The sequence below is a fragment of the Podarcis liolepis genome (genome assembly GCF_965112155.1).
Source record: "Podarcis liolepis genome assembly, chromosome: 3".
NCBI classification, from domain to species: Eukaryota; Metazoa; Chordata; class Lepidosauria; order Squamata; family Lacertidae; genus Podarcis; species Podarcis liolepis.
In genome coordinates, this window is record NC_139557.1 from 31,587,480 (window position 1) to 31,607,084 (window position 19,605).

The 19,605-nt window shown below is 45.8% G+C and overlaps 1 protein-coding gene across 1 annotated transcript; it reads right to left on the reverse strand.

Annotated features, from left to right (window-relative positions):
* Positions 1-199: 199 nt before the first annotated feature.
* Positions 200-15,755, reverse strand: PDIA6 (protein disulfide isomerase family A member 6). Its single transcript, XM_083495659.1, has 13 exons — positions 13,907-15,755; positions 10,958-11,099; positions 9,485-9,542; positions 7,353-7,479; positions 6,594-6,700; positions 5,031-5,167; positions 4,297-4,411; positions 3,838-3,978; positions 3,503-3,587; positions 3,321-3,393; positions 2,616-2,774; positions 2,108-2,204; positions 200-708 (listed from the first exon to the last, which is right to left on the reverse strand). The coding sequence occupies exons 1-13, from the start codon at positions 13,938-13,940 to the stop codon at positions 634-636; spliced, it is 1,350 nt and encodes a 449-aa protein (XP_083351785.1). The 5' UTR covers positions 13,941-15,755; the 3' UTR covers positions 200-633.
* Between the last annotated feature and the right edge of the window lie 3,850 nt (positions 15,756-19,605).

Genomic DNA, 19,605 nt, shown 5'->3' on the forward strand with positions numbered 1-19,605 from the left:
CAAGAGACATTCCCCCCAGGACACCTTCAAGCAATATGGTGCTTCTGTAAACCTGTAAGGCTCCAAAAAGGTCAGATGAAACTGAAGTATCTTAAGTAAAATAGCTCCTCTGGTGTTGTTAAACGCTTACCGCGTAATACCAGAAACACTGTGCTGTTTATCAGAAGATAGTGCTGCATACAATGTACAACACTGACACTGTGTGTCAAAAATATTTGTTTTATTCTTTCATTGAAACGAAGGCTGGCATAACCTAGATTTTTGAGGGGGAGGGGGAGAGAATTAGATCATGTTTTAAAACTAGTTAAACAAAGTCTTGAGTCACGGTCAACCACATACCAGCTGGAGAAAAGCTAAAACAGGAGTATTTCAATGAAAGATCAGCGTCGCCCCCCCGCAAATATCTGTTGCACAGGATACAATCAATTTTACTCGATACAAAAAAAAAATTCACAGAATTTTAAAGATGGGCTTTCTTGAGAGGCACACAGTTCACTTGCAACAGTGCTTACGGCAGCTGGCCGAGGGGGCTTCTCTCGGCAAAAAGGCCACTGGAGTATCCGTGGGATGCAAAGAGATGTTCCGTCAAACTACTGCTCAAAGTCTCTCAAGAAACAAAGTGTCTTCCTGCTCTCACAATTCGTCCTTCTGGGTATCCCAGTCATCGAGATCTACATCACTGAGATCGATATCCTCTTCAACTGGCAGCTATAAGGCAAGCAAGCAGAGTGTGAATCAAGTTTACAGGTATCCAGATGCATAAACTAGTGTCTCCATGTGCTTCTTTGAACGAATTCAGAAACTGTGTGCTCGAACCATGACAGGAAGCTCAAACGCACATGGCCAACACACAAATAAGACTCTTATCTATGCCAGCCATTGTTGCAGGAGACTTCTTTGCTTTAAAACAAAGGTTTAGCTACCTTTCAGTTTGTGCACCTCGACCAACAACCTTATTAAATGTGTCCTCAAATTAGAGGATAAACTTTTGCAATTTAACTAGAGCAAGAAGAGCCAAAGTGGTGCCTTTATGGCATTGTGGGCTACAACTCCAACCATCCACTTGCCATTGGCTATACTGCCTGAGGCTGATGGGAGCTGTAGTCCTAAACAGCTGAACTGCACCACGTTGGCAGCCCTTGAACCGACAGCTCTCACTCCTCCACAAAGATGTATGCAGCTCATTAAAACTTTGATATTGAAAGGTGGTTCAGGCTTCCTGTGAACTTGCTTCACTCTCAATGCCATCAGCAAGTAGAAAACGCTAACCAGAGACATTTATAAACTGAAGTTAGCAGGTATATATTAAGAGAGTACTCTTTTATTTAGCACAGTGGTTTGTTGCAAGAGTTTTGTTAATAGAGCATCACACGCAGGGAAGTTGCCAAAACCATCTATAGCAGTATATGATTGGAATGTTAAGACCATAAAACGGGCGGAAAGCTTTAAAAGAGAACTGCAATCAAAGAAATATGAGAGAGACTGACTACAAGTGGAAAAAAGAGGTTTTCTGATGAGCTAAACAGCAGGAGAGACATGGCAATACTATAGACCAGGCATGTCCAACAGGTCGATCGCTAGAGTGATCGCCTGTGTGGTCCTCACCGATACTCAAAAAGGGCATCCCTCCCCTAAAAAAGCTCAACAATTCCTGGCAGTGACAATGGGTAGATCACAGCCACGTTTTTTTATATACTGGGAGTAGATTGCAGTCTCTTGGAATTATTCATATAGATGAATAATGAGAATTGGGATTTTAGCAGTCTATGACAGACAATGTAGTAGTCCTTCAGATGTTGTGGACAACAACTCCCATCAGCTGCAGACAGCATGGTCAATGGTGACAGATGGCTCGAGTTGTAGTCTGGCAACATATGGGGGGGCACCAGGTTGGCTATCCATAGTCTACGTGAAGACAGAACAGATGTTTACAATGCTATTAAATCTGATCTGGTAATGGGCAGCCTGGGGGGGGGGGGAGACACCCCAGAACGCCCCATCCAAAACCACAAGCTATGGAGTGGATTGCAAAAGAGCACCGTTTATCCCCAAACAAGCACGAAAACAAAATGCTCTGATGCGCACAGTTCAAGAAGGCACTTCTTACCTCGCCATCTTTGCCGTCCCATGGCTCTACTGTGTTAACTTTTGGAAAAGCCCCTCCACCTACAGGTGCTGTGGACCCTCGACCAACGGAGAGTTCCCTAAAAGGAGAAGGTTCCGTCATGTTTAGAATTTGCTTTTGTTTTTATTGAGTGGGTGAAAAAATACCAAACCATTACCAAGTCTGAGATGGCATAATTGTTTTCCACCACCCAGTGGGCAATATATGGTCTCCTCGTTTCATTTGCTGCACCTAAAAAACAGTTACCTAACACGCTCGGAAGGTTTACGCAAAACCAAGCACATGTAACCTTTAAAGGGTTGAAGTAAAAATTAGCTCCGATATAATGGGAAAATAAAAGCAACCCTAAGAATGATTTTCAAGTCCAGTAGCATTCTTCTACCAATGCAAAACAACAACTTGTGTCCAAACCTCGAGGGGGGAAAGGCATATGGTTCTTGCAGTTTGGATACCATCAAATGGAGCAAAACGTACGCAGAGATTTCCATACCTTAGGAACTCGTTAATTCCTTGCTCGCTGAAAGATCCTTTCAGCAGTGCAAATTTCATCTTCCGAGCGTTCATGGCTGCCATGGCTGGGTAGCCAAACCCTCCAATTCCAAAGGAGTTTTCAAGATCAGACTGAGCTCCAGCTTCCGTCCACAACCACCTGGGGGGCAAAAAAACCCACATCACCACCACTGTACATGAAGGTCAGTTCACATCTGTATGCCTTAAAAAAACTAGTTTTTCCTTCCTTTGCTTCGACACCTTGGTTAATGCTTGTGAAATGGAAGACCAAAGCAGGACAAGGGTGAGGGAGGGAGGGAGAGAGAGAAAGCTGGCTGGAGTGTGCAGTCATACCATCCAATCCTAATCCCTGATCCCCTGAACATAGGAAGCTGCCTAATCCTGAGTCAGAGCATTGCTCTATCTTGCAGTGTACTGACTAGCAACAGGTTCTGCTGGGTTTCAGGCAGGGAACTTTCCTGGCTCTAACTGGAGAGGCCAGGGATTGAACTAGGACCTTCCACATGCAAGGCAAATACACTATCACTGAGTTATTGCCTTTCCCACATGTTGCATTCATAATAATAGCTGCCTTTGCATGTCTGAATGGGGCACGTTCTTTTGCAGAATACAAATGACCCATCCACTAAAAAAGTAACGGGCCTGGCAGCATTTCTTCCCTTCTATGCGTTTTGATGTGACTTACCCCCACATCTTCTTTTTGTATTTATCTGCCAATTTCAGCATGACTTCCAGGTAGGAATTTCTACCTGCAGCTCCTGTTATGACAAGACAGGAAGGGGCAAAAATGTTTGAGGCACTTATTACAAACACGATTGGGGTGGGGGGGTGGGAAGAGACAACAAGCTTTTTCTGGCTTTTATTTACCTGTGTCAAGAATATGGGGCAAGACGGAAATGATGCACAACTGGTGAGCATCGCAAGTTTGTTTCAGGACATCTTCATTGATGATCTGAGAGAGAGAGAGAGAAACACACACATGCCTCATCACCCATGAAATTACTAATGGTTAAAGCAGGCGTGGGGAAACCTGTGTCACAGGCCTAATCTGGCCAAGCACACTTCTTTATCTAGCTCCATCACTCTCCCCAAGACATGCTCCCTTGTCCCATCCCATCCTACAATGAGTTGGCCATGCAGATGAGATCTCTTCCTACATGGCCCGTTTGCTTCATTTCATCAGATTATCAGGACAAGAATACCTCTAGGAGTTCAGGCGGTGGAGCATTATCTGAGAACAGGTCTAGAGCGCGAGCAACAATATCCGATTTTGTCCTTCCACCTTCGTAATCGACGGGCTCTTCTCCCTTCTGGAAGACCTTTATTGTCGGGAACCCACGGATCTGGGAGGTTTCAAATGGTAACAAATCAGAGCCACAAACCTGACAAAGCAGCGATAGCCACTGGGAGGCTACACACTTTCTACATAAAGCTGCTTTCCTGCATAGCAGGAGCGACGTCCGAGCACATATACCTACATTTAAAAAATAATACTAATTCCTGGCTGTGCTCTCACTCTGCTTTTGTTTTAAAATGCAGTACATTAACTTGCTGAAGCAAAGTGCTTATCAATAAAGTATCTTTTAAACTCCCCCGCAAAACCCTAATTGAGACAACTTTCACATATTTTGAGGAAAAGAACACTGCTCTGCTCAACTCACCCCATATCGGCTTGCTAACACCTGGTTCACTGTAGCATCTACAGCAGCCAATTTCACTTTTCCCTTTGTCTGCTCCTTCACTTCTGTTGCAGCTGCTGCCCATTCTGGCTCTAAACTGTGGGAAGAAAGGTGGGGTTGTTGCGTGTTTGTTCCTTTTTTATTTTATTTTAAAGATCACTACTAATTAGCAGCGGCATCCAAAATCTTAATATTTTAAAGCACCTTTTGTCACAACTGAAATAAGAGTGAGACTAAACCAGGGGTAAAAGCAAGGGGGGTCTCCTCAGGAGGTTGTCAGACTCTACCACGAGTCCCAGCCAGAATGGCCAACGGTCAGGAATGAGGAAGAGTTGTAGTTCATAAATGTCTAAGGGCCACAGGTTTCCCAGCCCTGCTCTGTAAGCTATGAGCTTTCCAGACTTGTTTGTGGAGAACATGAGGGTAACTGGCACCAAGGGGACTGCACTGAAATCAAGAGAGAAAACCCCAGCATAAGGGAAGCAGAAGATGCTCATCATTTTCAGCTGTCACAAGCTGAAGAGCCATTTAGGCTGCAATCCTTTACACTGTCCATGCGTTCAGTTCCACTGCAGCAAGCTTCACTTCTGAGCAGATGCGATACATAGGATTGTCCTTACACCGGAGTACTGAATAAACATTTCAGACACCCGCCGATAAATTTTGAGTCATACTTTGCACCTGTAGCAAGTAAACGGTGCCTTCAATCCACTTACTTTTTGCAATGCCCGCACCAAGGAGCATAAAACTCTACCAGCCAGACATCTTCGCTGTTCAAGACGTTCTTATCGAAGGTGTCGTCCGTCAGGTCAATCACATCCTTTTTGCCCGAGCCACCGCTTTCCCGGCTGCTCTGTAGTTCAAAACACAAAAGGCCTCAAATTTAGTTTGAACGCCTTTGCCGCAGTCTAGCAGTAGTCACTCCACATGGGCACATGGGAGTTGCAATTGTAAGCTACAAGTCTGTGGAGCGTTCTCTGCATGTATCTATGCCAGGGCAGCCAATGTGGGACGCACATGATATCTAACAGACGGTTAACAAAATGCAGACCCAGGCCAGGTGTCATACTGACGACGGAGGCAAGCAGGTGTTAAAAAAAAATATATTGAATTCGAACCGCTGACCTTCTGATCGGCAAGTCCTAGGCTCAGTGGTTTAACCCACAGCACCACCACTCAGCCAAATATTATGTGTTTAAGTTGAGGAATGACAATGGGAGAGTGTGGTAGATCACTGACGGTTTTTTATACTGGGTTAGTAGATCGCAGCGTACTTGGACATGCCTGCTCTATGGCATCTTTACTATTTAATTGATTTACAAACCTGCTTTCGTTCCTGTGTATTTTAACTAGGTTTATATGGCCACCCAACAGAACGTGTTCTCTAGGCGGCTCACTTAAGACAAAAACAGCAGTATCAGAATTGTAGAAAGCGGCACAAAACGGTTCTTTTTGATAGAAAAAAATAAAAATAAATGGATGCAAAATAAAACAAAAAACAACATAAACGATAAGCCTAGATCGCAAAACATGTGAGTTATTTGAAAAGCATAGGTTAGTGGTAGCCAATGGGGTGCCGCTCCACCCCCACCCCCCCGGCCATGTCGTTGGCACTCCCAGCACCAACCAGCCCCAGCCAGAGTGGCTGATGGTCAGGGGTGATGGGGAGCTGTGGTCCACCAACATCTGGTGGGTACGATTTTGGCCACCTGGCTCAGGTGAATAACTGGTTTTGGAAAGTCCATAAAGGTGACAACTGATGGGACTTTTTACCTTGCAAGCCTTGAATGGGCAATGCCACTAAGACCCAGAAGCATTTCAATTCCATCCATGCCCCCCCCCGTCTGCTATTTCATTCTTTGCCAGCCATCGATCCCAAAACACACTTTTATTTCCCCCACTTAACCTTCTGCCGTCGCTACTCCCCACCTAACTGTATTTTGATACTTATACAATGTGCCACAAATACTTCATAGGAAAAGACCAATCCTGCTAGTTACTCCTCAACGTGCATTAAGTTTGCCACGTGTGATTATGTTCTAGTTTTAAATGGGCAAACACACTGCACTGCTTTGCACTTTACAACAGCTTACCTTCCCAGACTTATTTTTTTAAATTCTTTTTAAACCTATCATTAAAATCCTTATACACTATGCATTTTTTAAAAAAATGCAGACCAATCCTCACCAAACTGCTCTCCAATTATAGCTTGAGGGATGTGCCTAGAAAACACATTCACGAAAGGAAACAATCTGTTGCTTCTTTCTGCCTGGACGTACCTGTTTTCCGTAGCTATGGCCCCCTCCTCTGCCACTAAGACGATCTTTCACCATTGACCGGATGGCACTTAAAGCAGCATCAACGATAGCGTCGCTTGTCCTGCCCCCTAAGAACGTAAGAGAAAGACGGCAGGAATGTTTAGACTGGCTCCATGTCGGATTCTGTCAGCACTGTCTTGTGATGTGATGGAGCCTTCCAACAGTCACCAAGAAGGCAGTAAAACTGCAGTGCTGCGCTGGGAGAAAGCACAGATGCCAGAAGGAATGAGTCACAGATGAGATGCAGTGGAACATCCTGCCTCCTTGCAAGTAGGCTTGAAAACAGCCTTCTCTCAAGCCCAGTTACAATAAAGGAGGGTCAAAAGAACACAGTTGGGGAGGGAACAGCTACCCCTTCCTCTCTCAGCTGTGACTCCCTAACCACCACGCCCACTTCTGGCAATTTTAGTACAAGAAAATGAGAAGGTGTGATGATTACCTTTACAATACATGGCCTGATTAGTTAGGAAACAAGAGGGGGCTAGAAGAAGTTTCATTTAATATGCTCATCAGCGTTTCCCAAACTTGGGTCTCCAGCTGGGTTTTTTTTGTGGGGTTTTTTTGGACTACAATTCCCATCATCCCTGACCACTGGCCCTGCTAACTGGGGTGATGGGAGTTGTAGTCCAAAAACAGCTGGAGACCCAAGTTTGGGAAACACCGAGTTAAGTGTATAAGACTCAACAATCCTAGTAAAAACCACCACTTTTACAGAAGTACCTTGGTAATCTTCTGGTTTGTTCTTGTTGGCACCAAATATCTTGATAGTGGGGAATCCTCTGACACCATACTGACCACCTAGGGAATTATGTTTATCTGCATCCACCGCCCCAACTTTCACAATACCCTGCAAGAAAGAGACTTTCAGTTGAGGTAGGATTGATCCACTTGAGAATGAAAACTAAGCACCACCTTTAAAATGGGGTTGAGAGGGGTTAATAGGGTTCTATGTAGGATGTCACACATTAAATTTTGCCCAGATGAATGTGGTAAGTCAAGGAATCTGCTCATGAACACACAGTATGTGCTTGGCTTGAACATTAATAAAGCTGATTTCAATAAAGGGCTATTTTTAGTTCATAAGAGAGTAAATTTTACCAAGTTCCAAAAATGAGAATTAGAGCTGTATGAAACTTATTCTCCATTTAAATGTAATCAGAGGGTCAGTCTTGAATTTTAGCAGGTGTTAACCATCCTGATCACAGGATAACATGACGGAAAAGATCTAGAACAGGCTTCCTCAAACTCGGCCCTCCAGATATTTTGAGACTACAATTCCCATCATCCCTGACCACTGGTTCTGCTAGCTAGGGAACATGGGAGTTGTAAGCTAAAAACATCTGGAGGCAGAGTTTGAGGAAGCCTCATCTAGAATAATATAGGTATTGCTACAATGATGCAGTTAAGGTAAGAAGAATTTAAGATGAAATAAAAGTACAGTGGTACCTCTGGTTGCGAACGGGATCCGTTCCGGAGGCCTGTTTGCAACATGAAAAGAGTGCAACCCGCAGCGGCGCGTCTGCGCATGTGCGGGTTGCAATTTGCCGCTTCTGCGCATGATGTCATTTTGCGCTTCTGCACATGCGCGAGCAGCAAAACCCAGAAGTAACCCTTTCCGGTACTTCCGGGTCGCCGCGGGACGTAACCTGAAAGAACGTAGCATGAAGTGGGCGTAACATGAGGCATGACTGTACTGCTTAGTAGCCTACAGTCTTGGGGGTGGCTCACTTCAGACAATGTATCGTGGTATGGGAGCAGCTCTGAAACGGATAAAAAAGCTTTACAGAGAACAATTAAAATTGCCCAGAATGTTATTGGGCTCCGACTACCAACCCTGGATGAGATCTTCACGTCTCGCATCTTGAAGAAGTCACATAATATTCTGAGAGATCCCACCCACCCTGCTTACAACTTCTTTGAACTATTGCCTTCGGGCAGAAGATATAGGACAATGAAAACACGAACCACACGCCTTCTGAATAGTTTCTATCCAAGAGCTCTGATTGCACTAAATAATGATCTCAGGGCCAGTTGCAAGGTTTAGCAAGCAGGGAGTAGGAAGGAATGAGATAGGTTTTAGGTTATGTTATGCCTTTAATAGGTCATGCTATATTCTGGATTATGTTATGTTTTATAGATTATGTCTGAATAGGATGAGAGTGTCGGAGATACGTGCAAATGTATATGTGAACCCGGTCTTTGGGTGGGTGTTTGATTTTCGTTGTTGTGTATACTGTGTATATACGGACAATGACAATAAATTTATCTATCTATCTATGTAACAACTCTAAGGAATTATGGTTTATTGTAGCAAGAACAAGCAACAAGCTAAAGCACTCCCTTCGCTTCTCCTTGCACACCCAGCAGCAAAGGGGACTTCCTAGTTTTGCTGAGCTGCATCTGACTCGGGAAACTGTGGTTTGAATGCTCCCTTACAAACCAGGGAGCTCTCCTGTGTGAAACGGGACATCGCACACGCCACTTTTGCAATTGCAAAACTGTCAAGTTAAGGCTCCAGAGTGTTTAAAATGAAGATTGCAAAACAATACGCTTGTTCAAAGCAAATAAGAAACGCGTGTTACAAAAGGCAGCCACCTTCCAAACACCAAGAGAGAAAAAGGCCACAGCAGCGCCGTAGGGCACGTGCTTTGCCAGGTCCACGGCCTGGCAGGGCTGCAAACGCTCCTGTCCCAAACCCTGGAGAGTAGCTGCCAGTCAACACAGACTGGCCTCTCCCAATCTCCAAATGCCTTGGACTACATCATCCCAGGCTAGCATGGCCAATGGAATCAGGGACAATGCCACCAGGTTACAGAAGGCTGCGCTAGAAATGTCATGTTGCGGTTACTCACTTTCAGTGCTGTTGCAGCTTTCTTCCATTCAGGTGTCAGTCTTTGGCAGTGGCCACACCTTAAAGGGGAAGAAGAAAACACACACACACAGATTTAAGAACTCTTTTGAATCCAAGGTGCACAGGAATCCAGCCACTTAGAATATTTTGCAGGAACAGGGAACGCAAAGAACATTCATTGAATTTCAAGCAACACCAAAGGTTTCATTTGTTTTATAGCTTGGTATCAGTGCCTCCGTGGCAAGTGGAGACACGGAGTGTGGATGCAGTAGGCGCTGATGTGGCAGGCTGGTTTGTGTGTCTGTCTTTAGTGTTGATAAAAGGGGGGGGGGAGCAAACAAAACAGCAGAGGCAGCTGGGATGGCGCCATTTACAACCACCTTATAAATCAGGTGTTGCAAAGGTTGAGAGGAGAGATGGCAGTGGGGCCAGCTCTATGAAAAGCAGCCAGTTGAAGGGGATGCCAAGCCAAGCCAGATAGTAAGGAGGGGTAAGAATGATGAGGCTTGATGGCTACAGAAACAGAGATAGATAGAAAGAGAAAGAATGAAACCCAGGCTCCGTCTGGCCTCACTAGTCAGCATGACCTTGACAGAACCAGTTTAAACCAGCTGTACTCAGCTTCTCAGAAGGAATAACCCAAACATCAGTAACCTTCTGCTTGCTTCTTTCACACAGAGAACGTTGTGGAATGCGGAAACAAGTTTATTCACCCCCCCCATAAAATGCTCAACATCTCAGGCCAGGCCCCCCTAAAAAAAATTCAACAAAACAAGTCTTGCCCCCCCACCCAAAGCTCAACAACTCTGGCCAACACCCCTGCCTAAAAAATGCACTCTCCTCCCTCCAATGACAATGGGATCTACTCAAGGGAGTAGATCGCAGTCTCTCAGGAGTTGGATGTGCCTGGTCTAGAATGACCAGAACCCTCCCTGCCATGATGGAGGATGCAGATCAAACCCTCCTGGCTCATCAGGTGAATGAGGAAGAGGCAATGCAGGGATCAGCTGAGGAAGGGGGTGCTCTGTGCTTTATGTGTGGGTGAGGTCATGTATTCATGGGGTGCCCATATGCAGCCTCCAGAGGAGTGGCTAAGGGTGATTGTAGCTGTCATTCTCAGAGGAGGGGAAACCAACTGTTGACCTATACATATGCTCAACATTTGTGGAGGAAACTCTAAACAGACAAGGTCCCCATACACCAACTCTCACTTGTTACTGGTGTGCAACTGGCCACTGAGGAAACATGGGCAGCAAGAAAATGGAGACTGAAAGTTGCAGCCCTGCTCCTCACTCACACATAAGATCTTGATGCCCTTCAGACATTTTGGACTACAACTCCATCGGCTGTCTGAGGCTGATGGGAGTTGTGGTCCAAAACATTTCAAGTGCATCAAGCTGGTGAATGTTGGTGCAGACAGAACACACCCCAACAGTAATTATTCCCCAGAAGATGTGGCTCAATCGTTACTCACCATGGTGCATAGAACTCTACGAGCCACAAACTGTCGCTGTGGATGACCTCTCTGTGGAAGTTTGTAGGTGTCAGCTCTATAACATCGTCGCCGGGAGAATATAAGCCGTTGACAGCAAGGAAGAACGAGCAGCTTACCATTCCTAAAATGCAAAATTTGAACAAAAGTCAATATCCTTTCAGAGACAAGCATCACCGCTGCTGCTTTTATGGCAAAGAGAACTCGTGCGTGTTAAAGCAAGGGGGGAAAGTGACGTCAGAGAGCACCACCAATCCCAACAGGAGAATTGTTATTAGGCTATGTGACACACCCATGCCCCGCCTTTGCCATTAATTTGGTGCTGCCTCTCTCTTCACACAACCACAGTCACCAGAGCTCAAAGCACAAGGGGGGCTTCCAACTGGTTTGTGTCACATACATTGTGTGCCCTTTTACAGGTTAGCAGGTCTTGTATGCGGCCTGACAACACATCGTTCTATAGTTGGTGCTGTACAGAGATAATTCTCCTGATAGCTTATTCTTTCATGGAGTCCAAGTCAGGGTTCTGTAAAGACTGGATTCACTCCAGCTCAGGCTGCAATCCTCTTAAGACACAACAGACATGCACAGATGTGTGTTGTATCTCAAGCTTCTTGGAACTCAAGGCACTAAGCTCTTCTGCTTCCAGTGTTGACTGCACCAACCGGCACAATTTATCACACCACATATCATCTCACCAGTATGCATTTGCAGTGGCTTTATTCCAATAAAAATGGCTGTTAATTAAAAAACTGTAGTTCATTACTAGAATAATATGCCTAACATGCTTTCCTGCCTTTCTTTCTTTTTTTAAAAAAAGGACAGCGATAAAACTACCTCTGACTTAAGCAATAAAACTCCTAGCCCTTTTGCAAAGCTAAGCAAGGTCTGGTATGGTTTCAAATTGGATGGAGAACCATGTGTTGAGATTCCTGCACAGCAAGGTATTTTCCCTTGGGGGTCCCTTCCAACCCTACAATTCTATGTTCAGCACCACATCCCATTTGAAAAAATCCAGTCTTTAGTACGTATGTATTAGTACGTATGTATTAGAGTCCAGGGTAATTGTTTGCAGCCCAATAATCCTGCTCATCAGCAGTTGTAGTTGGCCCCATGAGCACGATTCCAGGATAAAACAGTTAATGGGTTTCACATGAGTGAGCTACATGGACAAATCATTCCAACATATACCAACCAACAGGTCATTTTATGAAGAACTAAAAGAACTTTGCCTGCTAGCATTAATCTCTTCCAAAACCTGAGTCCAGAAGAAAAGAGTGGGGTGTGGGTGTGTTTAAACATGTAGCTGTTATCCACAGCAAAGCAGACTGACCATCCTTGTTCTCTCTATTCTTAACTAGCAAAAGGTCTGTTTTAACATGTGAAAGGAGATGCCTTTGCAAAAGCAGGTAGCATCAAGCCATTTCCACCTCACCCCCCTTTTTAACAAGATCTCATCACAGAAAATTGGAATGTCTGCTCTATGCATTGCATTTTAGGAGTATTTGCCTAGCTTGGCATAGCTAGGAGGGATCACCGCACTGGATAGGCTGACAACTTGAGATGACACACCTTCCACCTCATAACTTTTACGTTTGCTTAAGAGTAGGAAGACTACTTGCGCTGTGCTAACTACGAATGTATACTCAAGAGCAGGGGTAGGCAGCCTAAGGCCCAGGGGCCGGATCTGGCCCACGGATGGTCCGGGAATCAAAGTGGTTTTACATGAGTAGAATGTGTCCTTTTATTTAAAATGCATCTCTGCGTTATTTGTGGGGCATAGGAATTTGTTCATTCCCCGCCCCCCCCCAAATATAGTCCAGCCCACTACATGGTCTGAGGGACGGTGGACCGGCCCACAGCTGAAAAAGGTTGCTGCTCAAGAGGCTCACAGAGGTTGAGAGGACTTATATCAAAATAAGACAGTGCAAGCAGGACCAAAGCAACAATGATGTGGTGTGCATCTTGTCTACTGGCTAGAGCACCCTTTCTCAACCATCTGGGTCCCCAGATGTTGTTGGACTACAGTTCCCATCATCCCTGACCCCCCACTAGCTAGCAATGATGGGAGTTGTAGTCCAACATCTGGGGATCCAAGGTTGAGAAAGGCTGGGCTGGAGTGTTGACCGTGGGTGGCCTAGGGAGGCCCAGGTTGAAAACCCTGTTCAGCCATGAAGCTTGCTCTAGTCTAGACCACCCATCAGCCAAAGCTACCTCACAGGGTCGCTGCAAGAATGAACAGGTATGGGGAGAAACCCTGAGAGCTCCTGGGAGGAAGGGTGGGACAAAAAAAATTGCATATAATACATTACACTCATAATCTTTCGCAGCAAAGCCCTAGATCAGGCATCCCCAAACTCCGCCCTCCAGGTGTTTTGGGACTACAATTCCCATCACCACTGGTCCTGTTTGCTAGGGATGATGGGAGTTGTAGTCCTAAAACACCTGGAGGGCTGAGTTTGGGGATGCCTGTGCTAGACGGACCATTGGTTTGACTCTGTATTAGGCAGCTTCCTAGGTTCCTGCTGTAAGGAAACCCCCAACCAGCAGCAAAAATTGAGAAAGATGCAACGTCTCTCTTCTTCTAAAAGGATACTTGAGCTTTGTTTCAAAACGTAGTTCAAAAGAAAGCAATTTGGTGCATCCACTCCCATGATCCAAAATATTGATCACTCCCATGATCCAAAATATTGATCACTCCCATTATCCAAAATATTGATTCTGGGCAGGGTATAGAAACCACGACCCGTTTTCAGTCTGGACAATAGAGCTGGCTTCTTCCACCCACCCCAAACCACAGCCGCCCAACAGGCCTGGGCTTCCCCCATATCCTATTAATAAGCTTGCAACGACCCCCACCCTCCCCGACCTTGCTATTAATTAAAGCTCCGGCACCTCTTTCCTCCCCCACCACCCACGCGCGCCCCTTACCAAGCAGAAAGCGCCTCACGCCGAACGCGCCCATGTTGCACTCTTAACAAGCTCCTGCGCTCTCTCTCCACGCTCCTGCGACTTCCCCTCCGGTTAAGGGCACCCAAAGCTTCGCCGATTCCAGCCGTGGCCGCCGCTCATTGGCGCTCCCGACGTTCCCTCTTTTGCATAGCCAATGGGAATCGGACGGATCAACGCCGCCGAGAGAAGGTTCGGCAGGGAGGAGCTAACTCCGTTCGGGAGAAAGAAAGAAAAGAAGAGTCGCGAGGGGGAGGAGCCGGCGCGAAGATCCGCTTCCTCTAAGCCATAGAGATAAGGGAAGGAGGAAGGCGCGGGTCGCCACCTGCAAGCGCAGGGTTCTTTTCAATGGTGGTGGTGGGGTCCCCCCTACGCTGTGGGTTTCTGGATCCCGCGACAGACCCTATCTACATCGCTGCTGGCATCAGTATGTTAAGGACGCCTCCTTGGTCTGTTTTTGTTTGGGGTCGGCTTCAAGTGCAGCTGTAAGATCTCTTAATCATGAGGCTAAATCCCATTATAGTGGTAGTTACAGGTAGGTAGCCGTGTTGGTCTGCCGTAGTCGAAACAAAATGAAAAGATTCCTTCCAGTAGCACCTTAGAGACCAACTAAGTTTGTTATTGGTATGAGCTTTCGTGTGCATGCACACGTATCTGAAGAAGTGTGCATGCACATGAAAGCTCATACCAATAACAAACTTAGTTGGTCTCTAAGGTGCTACTGGAAGGAATCTTTTCATTTTGTTTCCATTATAGTGGAAATCTCCTTTTCTAGATGAGGTCACACTCCCTTAAGGAAGGAGGGTTACTCCTTGGCCCACCGCCTTACGTTTTGAGCATCGGATGGCAGTGGTGCATTTTCACAGTACTTATCACATTTGCACCAGAAACTGGCTTCCTCGCCTCAAAGAAGCATGGGAACTTTCAAAGTGTGAGATGGCCCTGGGTCTTATATACCTTAGGTGCCTTAATACATATACAGTGGTACCTCGGGTTAAGTACTTAATTCGTTCCAGAGGTCTGTTCTTAACCTGAAACTATTCTTAAGTACCACTTTAGCTAATGGTGCCTCCTGCTGCCACCGCGTTGCCAGAGCACGATTTCTGTTCTGATCCTGAAGCAAAGTTCTTAACCCAAGGTATTATTTCTGGGTTAGCGAAGTCTGTAACATGAAGCGTATGTGACCCAAGGTACCACTGTACTGTACAGGGTGTTCGAAAAGTAAGTATTACACCTTTGGACAATGTACTACATATGGTAGGTGTATAGTTCCTTTTCGAACACCCGGTTTATCTTCTAACACCTTATGACGTTCCAGTGGGGCTCTCTGCTTGTGGTTCTGTTTGCTCAGCCCAGTTCTCAAGCAATACACACCAAAGCCTTTTCAGTGGTGGCTCCTTCTGTCTTGAACTTACTTTCTAGGGCATTCCACAAATACTCCTTCCTTATATGCCTTCCATCGCATGGGCGTAACCAGGATTTTTGTTAGGGGGGCAGCATTTTGTTGGGGGGGAAAGAACTTTTGTTAGGGGGCAGAATCGACGTGATTGGTCAGTTAGTTAAGTATTTCTATCGTTTTACTTGATCAGGGGGCAGCTGCCCCCCTCCAGCTATGCCCATGTTCCATCGTAATCCTATATACTTCTTACAGAGGCATTCATTACCTGATGGCATCTTACTTGATGGATTCCTAGTTTTTTCTTCAGATCTATTAAACATGTTTTATGTTTACATTTTAGGGTTTTTATGCAGTTTTGTTTTAATTCTGTTTTCTCTGTATGTTGCTTTGAGCACAGTTTCTATGGGAAAGCAATAGATAAACTTAATCAATGGGTGGTTTCCAAGCCTAGCATTGAAATGACACTGAACTGGGCTTTAATTTTGCAAATGTACAATGAGCCTTACTTTATTTTTAGTCGTAAAGTGTTGCAGCACTAAACAAAAAACCACAGGGTGGATAAACCTATTTATTTGTTTTTAATGTATGCAATTGCAAAAGCTAAATGCATCCCAGCATTCAGTGTGCTTTGCAGCAGAAAGACGTATTTTGCCTGAATTGACACGTCATCCCTAACATTCTGTACTAGAGGGAAAAGGTAATTGCTCCTTGGTTGACTGCAAGTGGTGGATGGGCAGTTCAAAAGCTGCAGCCCTGGAGCAACAAACAAAGAACACCAAAAGAGTAGGAACTGGTTCTTTGCATTTCTCTTGTAAAACTGCCAGAATAGAAGGTGATTGAGAGGTTAGATCAAGTCTTAACAATTTATAAACAACAGGTGATTCCCATAAATACCGATTCCCATAAATACTATTCTAAAGCATTTGAACCACATGAAACGATCAAGTCAAACATTTGTTCCATTAAGCTTGTCTGCTCTGACCACGGCTTGGATGGCACATAATGCTAAACCAGGGTTAAGATTAACCATAGTTAAACCTAAGTTGTCAGACGATCACTTGGTTTATTACATTACAGAATAGTTAAAAGTACCAGTGACAGCAGATGAATCTTGAGAGCAGTTTGTAAAAATTTTTGCTGTTCTCCACTTGTGGATCTATAGCTATTGAGTGTTGATGATTCCTTAACCATAGTTAAGGAGGAGCTTCAAGTTTTAACATAACACTAAGCTATGGCTAATGTTAACTAAGGTTTGTAAAGTGACAAGTGACCATTAACCATATTTAATAAACAATAGTTAAACTGCTGGACTGGGTTCACACATAATGCTATGTTATAGTTTAACAAACCTAAGTTTAATAAACTGTGGTTTGGTGTCATGCGTGAACTTTCTCAGACCTCCCATCTCCCTAGCTGGAGGGGCTGGGGGCTGAACTTGAAGCCTCATTCATGCAAGGTAAGTGCTCTGCCACTAAGCTATGAGCGTTCTATTGCCATCAAAGCGATTCACACATTGTGGCCACCAGAAACAGCTGCATGAGCTTTGTAACCCACAAATCCCACTTCAAAAGAAAATACTTGTCTTAAAATGGAGAAAAAATGAGGAAGTGCTGCTCATGAACAATTCATTACTGGTGGCAGTGGGCATGTGGAATGGTTTAAAATAGTTTCTTTTCCGCATGGCTATATATATATATATATATATATATATGCAATTAAGTTTCCAATTAACAGCACACAAACATGACAAAGGTAACTCCTGGTTGACAACATCTTACTTGTTAAGGGTGGTAGATAATAATAATAATAATAATAATAATAATAATAATAATAATAATAATAATAATTTCTTATTTGTACCCCGCCCATCTGGCTGGGTTTCCCCAGCCACTTTGTTTCCATAGAAACAAAAAAACACTAAAATATCACACATTAAAAACTTCCCTGAACAGGGCTGCCTTCAGATGTCTTCTGAATGTCAGGTAGTTGTTTATCGCTTTGACATCTGATGGGAGGGCGTTCCACAGGGCGGGCGCCACTACCGAGAAGGCCCTCTGCCTGGTTCCCTGTAGCTTTGCTTCTCACAATGAGGGAACCGCCAGAAGGCCCTCGGCGCTGGACCTCAGCGTCCGGGCAGAATGATGGGGGTGGAGCCGCTCCTTCAGGTATACTGGGCTGAGGCCGTTTAGGGCTTTAAAAGTCAACACCAGCATTTTGAATTGTGCTCGGAAACGTACTGGGAGCCAATGTAGGTCTTTCAAGACCGGTGTTATGTGGTCTCAGCGGCCGCCCCCAGTCACCAGCCTAGCTGCCGCATTCTGAATTAGTTGTAGTTTCCGAGTCACCTTCAAAGGTAGCCCCACGTAGAGTGCATTGCAGTAGTCCAAGCGGGAGATAACTAGAGCATGCACCACTCTGGCGAGACAGTCCGCGGGCAGGTAGGGTCTCAGCCTGCGTACCAGGTGGAGTTGGTAGACAGCTGCCCTGGACAGACAATTGACCTGTGCCTCCATGGACAGCTGTGAGTCCAAAATGAGTCCCAGGCTGCGCACCTGGTCCTTCAGGGGCACAGTTACCCTATTCAGGACCAGGGAATCCTCCACACCAGCCCGCCCCCTGTCCCCCAGAAACAGTACTTCTGTCTTGTCAGGATTCAACTTCAATCCATTAGCCGCCATCCATCCTCCAACCGCGTCCAGGCACTCACACAGGACCTTCACCGCCTTCACTGGTTCTGATTTGAAAGAGAGGTAAGGCTGGGTATCATCTGCATATTGATGGACACCCAGTCCAAACCCCCTGATGATCTCTCCCAGCGGCTTCATATAGATGTTAAAAAGCATGGGGGAGAGGACAGAACCCTGAGGCACCCCACAAGTGAGGGCCCAGGGGTCTGAAAACTCATCCCCCACACCACTTTCTGAACACGGCCCAGGAGGAAGGAGCGAAACCACTGTATAACAGTGCCGGCAGCTCCCAGCCCCTCAAGACGGTCCAAAAGGATGTTATGGTCGATTGTATCAAAGGCCGCTGAGAGATCCAGCAGAACTAGCAAACAACTCTCACCTTTGTCCCTAGCTCACTGGAGATCATCAACCAGTGTGACCAAGGCAGTTTCAGTCCCATGATGAGGCCTGAATCCTGATTGGAAGGGATCCAAATGGTCCACATCCTCCAGGTGTGCCTGGAGTTGTTCAGCAACCATGCGCTCAATCACCTTGCCCAAGAATGGAAGATTTGAGACTGGGCAATAGTTGGCCATACTGGCCGTGTCTAAAGATGGTTTTTTAAGAAGCGGTTTAATGACCGCCTCTTTCAGCGGGGATCTGGGAATGTTCCCTCACAGAGGGAAGCATTCACCACCCCGCAGAGCCCATCGCCCAGCCCTTCCCGGCTTGCTCTTATTAGCCAGGATGGGCAAGGATCAAGGAGACAGGTGGTTGGTTTCACGCGTCCAAGCAGCCTCTCCACATCCTTGGGGGTAATGGATTGAAATTGATTCCATGCAACTTGACCAGACAGGGCTCTAGCACTCTCCCGCCCCAGCCCTGCTCCCACGTGGTGTCTAGCTCCTTCCGAATATGAGTGATTTTATCTGCAAAAAACATTGCAAAATCATTGCAGTAGATCTTGGGGTCTTTACAAGGCCCCGGTGGTAAAGGTGGTTCCGTTAAATTGTGGACCACCTGAAAGAGTCTCCTGCTACTATTTTCTGCAGATGCAATAGAGGCGGTGAAGAAAGTCTTCTTCGCCGTCACTATCGCCACTTGGTAGGCTCGACGTTGTGCTCTAACCTGTGTCCGGTCAGATTCGGAGTGAGTTTTCTGCCACCGACGCTCTAGCCGTCTCAGCGATTGTTTCATCGCCCTCAGCTCTGAAGAAAAACACGGGGGTGTCCGGGCTCCATGCAGTTGGAGAGGGCGCTTCAGAGCCAGACAGTCGATAGCCCTGGTTAACTCTGTTGGGAAAAAGCACCAAGGCAAAAGCCAGCTCGAGATGGCTGGAATGCACAACAGGATGTTGTGGTTTCTCACTGTACTGTTGGAGAAAAGGTGGAGCCTATTCTCTGTACTGAGCACCGGATGTTAGCTCAGAGTGTCATCTGACCTGTGCTGGAAGTACAGGGGAGGAGTGTGACTCTTCTGATGGAGTCTGAAGGGTGCAGTCACATTTCTATGTACTGTTGAGTGACAGGAATAAAACATGTAGAAAGGACTCCTGTCTGTCTCATTTCTCCTCCCTGGGAGAATGCAGGGAGGGAGAGAGAAGCAGAGGGTGTGTT

Bases quoted from the DNA above. Each gene is read 5' to 3' on its own strand.
- PDIA6 (XM_083495659.1), bottom strand. From the start codon at position 13,940: ATGGGCGCGTTCGGCGTGAGGCGCTTTCTGCTTG. The intron at 9,543-10,957 runs GTGAGTAACGAT...TTCCCCTTTAAG, and splicing joins GTAGAGTTCTATGCACCATG to GTGTGGCCACTGCCAAAGAC. The intron at 6,701-7,352 runs GTACTTCTGTAA...TTACGTTCTTAG, and splicing joins CAAACCAGAAGATTACCAAG to GGGGCAGGACAAGCGACGCT.